Source organism: Falco biarmicus, chromosome 13 (genome assembly GCF_023638135.1).
Source record: "Falco biarmicus isolate bFalBia1 chromosome 13, bFalBia1.pri, whole genome shotgun sequence".
Classification (NCBI taxonomy): Eukaryota; Metazoa; Chordata; class Aves; order Falconiformes; family Falconidae; genus Falco; species Falco biarmicus.
In genome coordinates, this window is record NC_079300.1 from 751,319 (window position 1) to 764,842 (window position 13,524).

At 41.9% G+C, this 13,524-nt stretch overlaps 2 protein-coding genes across 21 annotated transcripts in view; one reads left to right on the top strand and one right to left on the bottom strand.

The window, feature by feature from the left end:
• The window catches only part of MED12L (mediator complex subunit 12L), a 150,499-nt gene that overhangs the window by 98,666 nt on the left and 38,309 nt on the right, over positions 1–13,524 (top strand). For 18 of the 20 annotated variants that reach the window (XR_008825248.1, XR_008825246.1, XR_008825247.1 and 15 more), the window contains 6 exons: positions 6,191–6,338; positions 6,915–7,033; positions 8,199–8,342; positions 8,886–9,049; positions 9,320–9,451; positions 12,497–12,724. Coding sequence is in view for 16 of the 20 variants with exons in the window: in XM_056359005.1 (XP_056214980.1) it covers positions 6,191–6,338; positions 6,915–7,033; positions 8,199–8,342; positions 8,886–9,049; positions 9,320–9,451; positions 12,497–12,724 (935 nt within the window). In the remaining 4 variants the exon portion in view is untranslated. The remainder of the gene's footprint in view (positions 1–6,190; positions 6,339–6,914; positions 7,034–8,198; positions 8,343–8,885; positions 9,050–9,319; positions 9,452–12,496; positions 12,725–13,524) is intronic. The other 2 variants (XM_056358993.1, XM_056358996.1) reach the window with 1 other exon arrangement.
• On the bottom strand, positions 1,152–3,357 carry P2RY12 (purinergic receptor P2Y12). Its single transcript, XM_056359014.1, has one exon. The coding sequence runs from the start codon at positions 3,355–3,357 to the stop codon at positions 2,338–2,340; it is 1,020 nt and encodes a 339-aa protein (XP_056214989.1). The 3' UTR covers positions 1,152–2,337.

Genomic DNA, 13,524 nt, shown 5'->3' on the forward strand with positions numbered 1-13,524 from the left:
CCTGTTCTGGACAGCACTAGTCAACAAATGTGTGACCAGCAAGTCAGGTCAGAGTCATCCTTACAGTGGGTTATTCAGCTACAAAATCATGTGCGCCACCATATTCAGAAATTGTACCCCTCCCTCTGTGGCCTCTTAATATTGACACATAAACCTGAGCTTGACTTTTGATCTCCAGAATGGAACTTTTGGTTTATTTTGTTGTCAGTGTAGCCAGGTGGTACAGCGTGCTGGTTACAGCTATTTTCTGGGTCTGGCAGAGGCTGTTGTTGCATGGTATGCTTTGTATTTATTATGTGTTTATTATGTATAATGTTGGAATCTAGTACATTTCTCTGTAAACAGAATTTTTTGTATAAGTTTAACTTAGTCATGTGATTTGTCTTTTATTTTCCTGTCAAATGATGTGACAGAGGGTTCTGGCTCCTTGCTGCCTTGCGGGAAATGGCTCACGTTCAAGCCATCCCTTTGTGGGCAGACATGAATTGCTTTTTGGGGTTCTCAGGCTGCAGCTGTATTGACAGTAAGTTTGTGCGTTAGCATATACGTTGTGGTTAATGTAGGTATGCATGCTGATGTTGTCATTAAATGGCTGGCAGAAAGCAAAGAGCCTTGAGGATGGCCGGGATGAAAGTCACCTTTGCCATTGTCATCAGTGAGAGCTGTCCCTAGCTGCCTGCCCCGACTTCTGTTCATTCAGCAGGGATTCTGCAAAGCTGAGAGAGTCCATTGCAATACCCCAGGACTGATGTCCAAAGCAGCATCTTCCATGTTTTCTCCCAGACTGGCCCCTTGGCGCTGTTCCCAGCTGCCAGAGGCAGGTTCCAAGTATCCCGTCAGTGACTGCTGGATGGCTCGCAGGTGGCTGTAGGATCTGTTGTCCGAACAGCTCATCTGATCAGCAAAAGCAGCTGCTAGATAATTGCTACTCTCTCTCCATGTTTAGGTACAAAAAATGGGGGGAATGAGTGTTGGGTGGGGGGCATCAGCTGGAGTTTATCAGTCCTGGGCTCCATGGGGCTGGCTGTGGAGAGCACGCTCTGCAGTGACCAGCAGCGCCAGTTCCAGGGAAATAATGGTGCCCTGTTTTCTGCAGTGTTACTGATTGTAATCAGTGTCGGCGTATATACCAGAATGAGCAGTGCACAAAATGTTTTGTAAAATATTTAATTTGTCCAGGTTTTAAGAGATGCATAAACTGTAAGGCTGAGTGCTAAAGTAAGTGAACTGTCTTTCAGCTTTTTAGGAAATTTGGGTATCTGTTGTAAAAACACCCAGTGCGCTGCCCGGCACAGGTAAGTACCAGAGAAGGGTCGACAGGCAATGGCTTTTGCCAGGACTGAGCTCTTGCATGATGGTGAAATGTATTTCTGAATTGGAGCTGTTTTGCAGTGGTGATAAATGAAGCATAATTTATTGCAGTAGCCTAGGGTCTTTTTCATGTGTAGTTGTTATGATTCCTGAAAATGTTATGTACCTGAAAATACATTCCTGGTTTTCTTTTTCAGCTTTCCCAAATGAAAAAAAGGAAGTGGTTAAATTTTTTGTGTAGTGCAAAAAAGCTTCCCTTAATAATCAGTAAAGATCTTACTATGAGTCTGTTTTTCCCTAAGACCTAAGTATTCTGTAAATAGTCTTTGTATATTTTCTAATATTACACATTGTTCTTTATAAAAGTGTACATTTTTGTTTATTCATATAGCAGGGTAAAGTATTTGAAGATTTAACTCACATCAAGATAAGCCTGATTATGAAATAATTTCCTCTGACATACAACTATTAATTATTGATCAATGGATTAAGAATTGCAAGCATATAATTAGATAAGCAAAATGTTATTCTGTTATCAAAAATCTGCAAAGATAAACAGTTTATCTACATGTCCTATATTTCTGTTTGTCTGCCAGCTGTATACAAGGTGACAACTCCCTGTATTTAAAAATCACGTTTACTGTGGATTTTGTTTGCATTTTCCAGATCTTTTGTTGTCATGGATTTTACTCTGGCCCAAGCTAAGTTATTTCTGTAAAATCTTTGCAGTTCATAATCTCATCTGTAGTACTTAATGACTCGGGTTTAATTTTTTTCCTTACAGCTCCAACTAGAAGTTAAAACTTTTTCCTAGCAATTCTGACAGGTGTGGAGGTGGTGGTCAGGCGGTGCTCTTGTTTTATTCAAGCTTTCTAGTTTCACTGTCTTTGCAACCAGTGATGTTGGTTCCAGGGTGCTTGTGCTTCATCTGTAGGACAATTTCTAAGGAAGTTGGTGATTCTAGATTTCTTTGCGGAATTTGTGCTGCTTCTGCCCGCCAAGAACAGGTATGGGTGGTTCTTAGCTCTAGAGCGGCGTCTCATCTGTGTCATCTCCTTCGTTCTGCTCCTTCATCCGTGGTCCGAGTTCTGATGATGCTGTGTGCTTGCACATCATGTCTATCAAGGACTTTCTAAATGATTTGCAAAGGAAAAAGTATATGAATGGATCTAGGCAAGCATTCAGCGATGTCAGCCACAGCGTGCTCTCTTTCAAGTAAAACAAGGTGTTCTGAGCAGAGCATTCAAAAACGTCTCTTGTTTGGCTCAAAGTGTAGGGGATTCTAGTAAAGTGGAATGGCACAAAACAAATAAAGAACACTGCGATAATTATGAAAACCTTCAGATTTACAGTCTTTTGGGATGCTTTTCCTGTGCATCTTGTCCTTTTATAGGATTTGTACAGTTCTTTACTTATAAGTATGTAGCATACAACTATGACTGCTAAATTAACCCAGAAGATAAGTTGACAAATATAGTTTACGATTTCGTGCCAGACTAAGCCAAACTCAGATTTCAAGAAGGCACACTTTTTTACGCTCTTGGGTGTTTTCTTCTTGTTAGTTAAAACCATGTTGGGTAATGAGAGAGTAAACATTGATATCCAAATTGCTGTGGACAGGATCTTAGCACCTAAAAGGCTCCTTGGTGTTGATGATCTGAATGGTGAAGTGGCTTTCTGATAGCGATCAACAGTTATTAGACCAAGAAACAAAATGCTAATGTACATGGTGAAGTAAAATACAACCTGAGTGACCTGGCACACAAATCCTCTCAGTACCCATGATACTAATTTTGCATCGCTAAGGATTTTAAATGGAAAAGTCAGGATCATGAGGAAGTCAGAAATGACAGTGTTCTTCAGGAAGATGATGAAATTGGATTTACTGGATATTTTAAAAAAGACCCACATTGCCAGGCTGTTCATGATGATACCCACTAGGAACAGAATTGTGTAAAGCAAAGGAAAAATTACTTGACTGATTTTGTTATCACTGGTGCAGTTGCTGTTGTTTCTAGAGTAGCTGAAGCTGGTTGTGGCTTTCATTTGCACTTTGTCTTTTCCCCTCTCCCTGTAAAAAACAAAAAAATGAAATCATGAGTTAATCTGTCATAAGACTTCAACCTTTTTACTCTTAATTTTTGCATTGGGAGCATTTCTGTGGGGATCTTGACTGCTGTAAGTTGTGTTTTATTTTGCCGGGGATGTCAGGTTTCTACAGGAGAAGAGTGCTAGATGTTGCCATGTTTGTAAGGTAGCCTGGTTTCATCTTCCTTGGCTGAAATGTTGAGGTGCCCTTCCATCCCAGCCTCCCGAGCTCCCATCCCAACCTCCCAAGCTTCCATCCTAACCTCCTGAGCTGCCCACGCAGCCTCCCCGAGGCCTGCAGTCAGGGCTGGGCAAGGGGCCAGCACGGTGGTGGGCTGGGGGGGCGGCATGGCTGGCAGCACGCTGCCTGTTCCCATCACCGTGTAGGTGATGGCGCAGCTCTTGCTCGGTGTGGCTGTGCCTGGGGGCCTGGGCTGTGATTTCGCTTGTCTGACACACGTGTGCCCAAACTGTCTCTCTCCTCCCAGGGAGGAAGGAGAAATGCCCCTTTCAGCATCTTCTTGGGCATGGGAAGGGATAGCATTTAAACTCCTTTTGACTGGGGATTTAACAGTGCTGGGCTGAAGTAAAAGGAATCAAATACCCCTTTTTATTGTATTTCAGCCTGGCTGGCTGTCAGTCTCTCCCAGTGGTGTTATTTCAGCCTCACTTTTAGTTGTCCTTGAAGCTGATCCCTGCCACCCCCTGCCTGCCCTTGCTCAGACCTGGGAACAGCTGCTTGCAGGCTGCCGCCATTTCACCCGGGTATTCAGCGGGTGGATGTGGCACCCCACAAAGTCACCGTTTGTTGCTTCCAAGGGGACGAAAGTGGGAGAGGAGTACCGGCTTTTCAGCCCTGTGTACTGGCACTAGGGCAGCTAACGGCGTTTGCTACTTCAGTGGTTATACATTTGCCAGCAAGGTCTGAAGATACTTGTAGCTTCATTTATGTAGGTATTAATGGATACCTTTACTTCTAATGTGACAGTTTGTCCTGTCATTTTCCTAAATCGCTTGCTTTACCAGTGCTGTGTGTGTTGCAAATAAATTTAGAGCTTCACTGACCTGAGCCAACATGCAGGAGCTGTGTAGGAGTTGCAGCCTCCCATGTTTTGCAGCGATCGCCTGCGTGAAGGTGCTGTTGAGCCCCCTGCGTAGCACTGCGCCCCTCCGAGCCCACCCTGGCCACAAAACCAAGAGTTCCTCCGCTGGCTGGTTGCCCACAAACACCAGGAGGCTGACATCTGCCTAACTGATAACAGGGGCCGGGTTGAAAACTGTTGCTCTTACTCCAAAAACCTTGATCAGACCTGGTCTGCTCCAGCCCGGTTGCCTGGGAAAGCCAGGCAGGAACGCTGAATCGCTCAGTGTTGCGTTTCAAAAGGAGTAACGTTCAGGTGTGTAGCGATGCAACTGTAAAAATTGCTATATTTCTGTATTATCTCCGCCTTTGTAAAATAAGGCACTCGGGGGAGTTCATGCTTTGTCAGCTAGTTCCCAGACATCCCTGACATCTTCCTTACAGAGCTCCAAGGCTTTATTTCTGTCTGTAAGACAGAAATAAATTGTCTGATGCTTTGAAGCACATCACGGATTCAGCTGCCAAGTCTGACCCTAATGAAGTAAGTACTCCCTAAACATGCACAAATCAGACACCTTCCCCCCAGCCAAAATCAAAGAGCAGATTACCGTAGGGTGCTGCTGAGAAGTGATGCAATGCCTGGGTGGCTCCTGTGGTGGGAAGGTAGTGTTGCTGAGAGAGGCTGCTCGCAGTTCCGCTAGCTCCTCGCCATGCAGGCCTGCAGGAGCGTTCATGTGTGAATCCCTCGGAGCAAGGAGAGACTGGAGGAGCAGCTGTGCATCCCAGTGCGGAGACTTAGACCTTCCTCTGACTTTGAACTGGTTTCTTAGCCAGACAGCTGCAAATTCCAGGTGACACTGTCAGTGCTTCTGCTTTTGTTTCCTCTAGAAGAGAGAGAAATAGAATTTGTAAAAATCATTAGAGGCTTACTTCCTGCTTTTGACCTACTAAGGGAGTCACTATTTTTAAAAGAGAGCATGTGTTTTGTAAGACTGTGCAACTTTTCAGAGCACAGAGTTACAGTCCCGTCTACTGCCATTTTGCCTTGTGATTCTTTAGTAGTATTTTTGTACACAGCCTTGTTTCTTAAGAACTTTTTAAGTAGTTGGAAGATGTAGTGCTTGCTTAGTTTGGAAAAGGTAAGTATATTACTGAACAAAATATTTATACCTTATATGAATTGTAGAGGAGTGCTCCAGGTTTTTAAGTTATATACAGTGCATCAACGTTTTAGGATACATTTTATTGAAAGACTAAATATAAGCAATTTAAATAAACTATATGTATTTCAATTTCTTTGGGATGTACAAAATTGAATTCTAGGAGTTGGGCTGCATCTTTTTTTCAATTGACTTGTACATAATAAGAGAAATGTCACACGGTTTCTAGACATCTGTCTTCATTTTACTAATCTGCTACTGAATATCAGTCTAGGGGACAGTTAGGAGGGTCACCCGTATGCATCCTCTGTCTCAGTTGTTATAGATACATACTGGATTCATAATATCAGATCACATTTTTTCCCTCTGTATTTTTACCCTACGCTTTAGTGAATTCATTTGGCACTGTTTCCTCCACGCTGATAACCACAGGAGATCCTGCTTGTGACGAGGAGTTAGCTATTGTTTATTGCAGTCTGAGCAACTTGGGTTGGGTTTCTGCAGGTGATAGCAGAAAAAAGTTACTTCACTCATGACCTGTTTTTTTCAGGATGAATCTTCAAGTCATGAGTGTAACCAGCGCATGATTCTCCTTTATGGCGTTGGTAAGGAGCGTGATGAAGCGAGGCATCAGCTGAAGAAGATTACCAAAGACATCCTCAAAATTCTGAATAAGAAGAGTACTACTGAAATGGGTGGTAAATGCTTTAATGCTGCTGTATGGTAGCCTGTAGCAAAGATCACAGGAGCTGTGAGGTGCTCGGCAAGTTGTCTGGAGCCATGCATGTTGGTCATGTAATTTGGCTTTCATCCCCTTGACGGTCACTGGGTGAAGTACTGAACAGAGTCCTGCAGCACCAAGTGCAGTCTGCCAGCCACGCCAGGGCAGCCAAGGGCCAGTCTGCTTAGAAATCCCCATTTTCCATTATAACAACTTGTCTGTAAACACTTGCGTTAGGCTAAAACCTGGAAAATGAGATGCTGGCCAGTGAGTGATACATATTCCTTACCCTCCTAGTAAAACTGTATGGCTGTTTTTCAGTTTTTCTTGGGTGTTGGCTTTTTGCATTGGAATAACCTCGAAGTAGCTTTGATGCTGTTACATGCTGTGGCAGATATTTGTCCTGAGTATTATGGAAAACTGAGGCAAATAGGTTTTTATGTAGTCACAAGCTTTTGAGGAGTGTTGCTGTCTTTTAAATTGGTAATAATGCGAAACTACTAGGGCTCCTGCTTAAATATAAAATGACCAAAATAATTTTTTATCTCTTAAGTTGGGGATGAAGGGCAAAAAGCCAGGAAGACCAAACAAGAAGCATTTCCAACCCTAGAGACCGTGTTTACAAAACTACAGCAACTGTCCTATTTTGATCAACATCAGGTGACATCTCAGGTACTTCCCTTGTATAAAATTGTAGCCTTTTACATTCTGCTGTAGAGGTACCAAATAGGAAGCAAATCTAGGTTTTGAGAAGTGTTTTGTATATACCAAGAATTTTCAGTGCAGTGTTTCTTCAAAGGCAAGATTAAAAATGCTGCCTTGGTGTTCTAAAATACCTGCTTCAGTAGGTATGTGGGGGTTTGATTGTGTGTGTTTGTTGGGGGGGTGGGGCTGGTGATGCTTGCTTGTTTTGCAAGAAGCTTTCTGAATTATTGTAGATGTCAAGATTTTTTTAATGGAAAATTTGAAATAAATTTTACATAAATTTCCATTAACAGCGTTGTTTAAGGCTTGTTGGTAAATTAGGTACTAATTAACTAATCTCTTGCGTATGTGTAAGATATGTTACTGTATCTGTGTTTATAAGGACAGTGAACTCTTCTGTGTTTTTTGTGCAACACACTGTGTCTATTTGAGAAGCTGGTAGATAATACAGTTTATTCTTTTCTGGATACTAGAATTTATCATCAATGTTTACTGTTAAAAAGCTGTATTAGTGGCTGCCTGGAAAACATAAATAACTTGTTTTAAATGGCAAGCCTAATTTTCCTGGTTTATAGTAGAACTTGTAAGTGTGGGAATGTATCAGTATAGGATTTCATCACTCTGCCAGGTGTTACTGTTTTAAAGTATATTTAAGAAAAAGAAAAAGAGGTACATGTTTGATACTTAATTTGTAAGACACCTTTGGATCTAGTCTTTTGAATGAATTTATTACATGTTTTGTTTGCAGGATAATGTGTTATTAATTATCTGAAAACCATCAATAACAAAATTACAATGCAGTAAGAGGAAAAGAAAAACTATTTTACCTCTTCTTTAAAGCAGAATACTCCACAGAATAAAAATTGGTATTGTAGAAGTTAAGAACAGCTTGACACTCAGCTGTAAAGCAGCAGAACGCCATTTTCTGTTGTCAGTTTTGAAAATAGAACGGCATTACAACTGACTTGCTGGATAGTAGAGTAATAGGTATATTTATGTACTATTTGTTAGTGCTTTTATCTGCAAAATGCTGTCACTTGCTATTGCCGCTTAGAAAACAGGATTTTTGGAGCACTAGTGTATTTGAGAAGCCCTCAGTCACCATGTGACTTCTCAACATTTATTTTCACAGATCTCCAGTAACGTTCTTGAACAGATAACTAGTTTTGCCTCGGGAACATCATATCATCTTCCTTTGGCTCACCATATACAGCTCATCTTTGATCTCATGGAGCCAGCACTGAATATCAATGGACTGATCGACTTTGCAATACAGGTAAACAGGGTTCATTTTTTGGGAGGGTTACATCAGGATAAAGCTGTGATACATTTTCTGTAAAACCAGAAAAAAAACCCAGGAGATGGACTGCAAATTCTCCTGATTTGCTGCCATGTGCTTTTATCTGTTCCGGTTTCCTGACTTCTGAAACAGAGTGCCAGATACTTCCCTTCTGCCTTACTTTGACAGTTATAGAGAATCAATAGATGTATTTTATTTTTCAGTCTTTCAAAATTTATGAAATTCTCGTTATTTTAGCACAAAGCATTTTAGGATGGGCTTCACTGTTTCAGACAGAACCATCATATTACACAGTAAAGCATCTGAGTGCCAGAAATGCCATGTATTTCTGAAGAGCAGTTCTGAGGGACAGTTCTTATACTTTAGCAGTTTGTTTTGTTCCCTCTTTCCCTTGTTCTCTAGTGAGTAAGGAATTTAATTTTGTTTTGCCATATAGTTTTCCCTTTTTTTTTTTTTTTTTTCCGCTTAACTCTACCTGTTTAATTTGGAAATTCGTTGATTTTGTGTATGCACTTTCAGCTGTTGAACGAGCTGAGTGTTGTGGAGGCAGAGCTGCTGCTGAAGTCATCCAGCCTGGCAGGAAGCTACACAACGGGGCTGTGCGTCTGCATCGTCGCCGTGCTGCGACGTTACCATGCCTGCCTCATCCTCAACTCGGAGCAAACCGCACAAGTCTTTGAAGGGTTTGTGGCAGCTACAATTTCCCAAAAAGTATTTTTAGTCTTCTCTCTTAAACAAAAAATGGGGTTAGATTCAGTAGTGAGACCGACTGTCACACTACTATTGGAAGGCTGTAAGTGAGCTCAGGTGAGCTTCATGTGAGTCCCCTTAGCCTGTAGATGCAAGGTCTGTCATCACATTGCCCAGCTAATGGTGGGGTTTGTGTCATAGGTAACAATGAGACACACGCTAAGGTGTATTGCAACAAACTCAAAATGGTTTTATTTTTGCAGGTTGTGCGGAGTGGTAAAGCACGTCGTTAATCCCTCGGAGTGTTCGTCCCCAGAAAGGTGTATTTTAGCTTACCTCTATGATCTGTATGTGTCCTGTAGCCACCTGAGAAGCAAGTTTGGAGACCTCTTCAGGTGGGTGGTAATGGGATTTTTCTCACCACTGTCTAGCCTGTATACTGATGTAGATTGCTGTGGTTTCAGTTTGGTTTGCTTTCCATGGAAAATAGAATTGTCAAATCGTTTAGATAGGAAAAGACCTTTATGATCAAGTCCAACCGTTAACCCAGCACTGCCAAGCCCACTGCTAACCCGTGTCCCTAAGGGCCACGTCTACACATCTGTTAAATCCCTCCTGGGATGGTGACTCTACCACCTCCCTGGGCAGCCTGTTCCAGCACTTGCCAAAATATGCTGTTGCCTCTGCTGCTTTACCTTTACTGGTGCAATTCTATTGCCCGTGCCGGTGTGGCAGTGCAGTGTGTGGTCCTGAGCCTGCGAAGTCCTCGCTCTGAGTGGGTACCTGCTGTGGAGCAGCAGGGGCTGAGCCTTCCTTGCAGCGCTGTGGTTAGCTCAGTGGGGCGCTTCAGCCAGCAGCACCGGGGTGCAGCGAGCAGGCGTGGGGAAGCGGGGGCCGTCCAGCTCCAGTGGGCTGCTGGGGCAGCTGTGCCGTGCAGCGTTGGGCCCACCTCCACACACCTTTGCTTTTGCAGATTGTGGTGTGACTGATTTGGTTCCTATAATGCATCAGCAAATTGGCTGTAATACATACAACATTGGGTAGAAAAATAACAAAATCTTAGTTGACGCAGCTGTAATATTCTATTAAATATTTCCTTTGATGTGGGGAGAGGCACAAACATGTTTGAGTTTGTGAAGTTTTCTGCTCGACTGTTCAGTTCCTTGATTTTAAATTAAAAAAATATTTTAGGTACCCATATGCTGTGTTTTTGGCTCCTACTTTTTAAAGGGGGAGTGGAAACCTTTCATATGCAAACGCGCATCTTGTGAGACTTACAAACCACTTCAGTTACTATTTCCCCTCCTGGTTTATATACCTGGTTTTGGTTTGCATGTTTCAGATTTGTGGTTTTCATTTCATAGGGAGCAGGAAAAAATTTCTCGGTAATAATATTTTAATAGGTTTACAAACACATGGGAACAGTAGCATTTAATAAGAGGAATGCTAGAAAAAAAAATTAAAAGAACTACAGTAGTGTCATAGTCTTATGTTCATTTTTCTGCTTAAAACCTAAAGTTCAGTAACACAATAAAAAATAACATTTTTATTAGTACTAATCAACAGTAGCAAATAAAAACATTATTTAGTAATACAGAGATACTTAGGGTATTAAATCCTATATTAAATAATAAACCCCCTTTTTCAGCCAAGTGGAGTTAGAAATTCTCTGAAAACTGGTAATAAAATTTATGTATTAATTTTTTAAACAGCTTTGTGTAAGATAAGAGTGCTACGCTTGTTTTCTTCTTGGTTTCCTTGCTGCAATTGAAACAAAACCAAAACAAGTTGTCTGGCAACTTGTACATGGCAACCTTTTTGGTTCCTTTTTAGCATGCTGTAAGTCCAGCTATTTCTCTAAGACAGTTTAAAGTGACAATAAAGTACAGGTCATAAATGGTCAAATTTAGAGACTTACCTTCCATATGTTGCAGTGCTTCACAGTCGGCTCCTGATGTCATCTGCAGTATTTCTTGTGACCGTGTTTTACTAAGTGAGCTGCATGTTTTGGTTTAGTATGCTTGGTATATTTAGTTGCATTTGCTAAACTTCCTTTTTTTAAATCATTCCTTCAATTTTTTTTCCCCCCCCCCTAAATCTCTTTTCTGACCACTGCCCCACCATTACTCCTTGTGCAAGTACAGTTTCAGAGGCAGCTTTGCTCACATACTTAGTATTGTGTTGCTTGGGTTTGGGGCCTTTCTTTCTGTGACCCGTGGTAAATGCAGGTAAATGCTGTGGTGTGGCAGTGTCGGGGATGTACGTGTGCCCAGGATGCCCATTTAAATAGTGCCTGATGTTTGGGGTATGGGCTGTTCGTTTTCCACTGGTTGGTTTTCTTTCTTTGCTGTCACACTGGCTGTTAGAGCCAAGGGTTAACATCGGCCATTAATTACCCTTCTTGTAGATTAATTATCCTGCTAACAGCCTCTTCTTCCTGCTCTGGAGCATCCCAATGAGGAGCAGCATGTGCAGGGGCAGCGCAGTGGCAAGGGCCCCAGGGCTGCCCTCCAAGCCCTGCGTCCAGGCGCTGCTGTGCACATCGTGCTCCTTCCTCAGGTCACAGACGTCTGTCTTCCAGGCAGCACAGTGCTTCCTCTGTCTTTTGATCCAGGCGCTAGTGGAGTTCTAAGAAATTCCAAAGGTTTAATGTATTTTAAGTTAATTTCAATTGACAGATCTTTTCAGTAATGAGGACGTCTTCCCAGCTGGGATAATTACTGAAGTTTGTACATGTGGATGTTGTTTCCAGCTGTGGTGTAAGACCCAATGCTTGAGAGAAATGCCCCTTAGAACATTTTGTGTGTGAAATTTGTCTCCTTCATTAACACCTTTTTTTTTCCCCTGAGGAAAGCCCATTAACATACAGGTATTCCTAGCCTGAAATATTTCTTAGCCTTTTGTCGTAACTGTTAATGTCAAGCTGTTACCTTCTCCATTTACTGATTTAATCTTTCAAAAAGCTGTCTGTTATGTCACATTATTACTAAATGGAAATTTTTAATTTAGATAAATTTTCTCATTTTTCCTTAATTAAGTCTTCTTACTGCCACTGCAGTTTGCTGTGTCATAACACATAAAGAGGGGGGGCAGCGTTATGAAGCACTGTTACATTTCACATCTGATGCTCCAGGAAGTCATTGCTAGGAAGGAAAGAGTGTGTGGTCCTCATCCAGCTGCTCACGATTTCAGTCATAGAAATGCCATAGAAGCATCTTGGAAGCTTGAGACTTTTATCTGCAGGAAAACTTGAATGAAATTGATGTTTCAGCCTTATTTTCTGGTAGATGCTCCTTATCAGAAATGAGTTTGAAAATGTGTACAGAACGGTAACCAAACGAGGATTTTCCAACCCCACATGGCATGTTCCACAGCATTCCTGCAAAGTACGTTTTTTGGCAACTTTTTTTTTTTTCTTTTTTTTTTTGTTTGCTCCTCAGTAGTGCCTGTTCTAAGGTGAAGCAAACAATATACAGCAATGTTCAGCCTTCGAATTCCAATTTACTGTGGGACCCAGAGTTCATGCTAGATTTTATTGAGAATCCCTCAGCTCACAGCATTAACTACTCAATGCTGGGCAAGATTCTGAGCGACAACGCAGCCAACCGCTACAGCTTTGTCTGCAATGCGCTAATGAACGTGTGCATGGGGCACCAAGATGCAGGCAGGTAAGGGAAACCGTGCTGGAATTGGAACTGGATGGATTACATGACGTATATGAGGTTTCCTTTCACCTTTTTGATTTGTATCTTTTTGCCATTGTTTTCATTCATTACTCTTTCTGGTTGCTGAAAATGTATTCAGTAAGTTTCCTCTGAGTGATTTCATTAAATCAATCTGCATAATCTAACAAAATGGAGGAACGAGTAGAAAGTATGTACTGTAAGACAGTCGGTAAGCTTTTTGTATCAGCAGATATGCTGTTTGAGGCAGAACAGCTCAGCGCAACTTTTGCTCATTAGAAGCCTATAAATGAGGAAGGGTTTTGCATTAGGTCATTTCCTTCTGATACAATCGGTGTTGAATTTATTAAATGTGTAATTCATTTATTATGAATTTCATCTTTATATGTAGTATGTAGATTCCCCCCCTTTTTTTTAAGGTATTAAGAGTTTCATTGGCTAGAAGCTGCTAGAGTTGTAACAGCTGACAGATTTTATGAGTATCTGGGACCTCATGGTGCTAGTTCAAGTCGATCTCCAGTGATGAGAGCTTGGGACGAGGTCAGCACTGCAGCAGGTCACCCAGCACTGTCTGACTGGGTTGTGTCCTGACACCTTCTTGGGTCTCATGCCCATGTTAGACCTTCTTAGATGAGCTCAAGGCACTGACAAGAAGTATAGCGAAGAAGCCCGGCAGTAAAACAACATCAGTATCAGGCTTTTGCACTGACAGTATGTTTTCTTTTATAATTCAGATGTTCTCTCAGTTGCTTCCTCCTTCCAGTGTGTAAACACACAGACTCCGC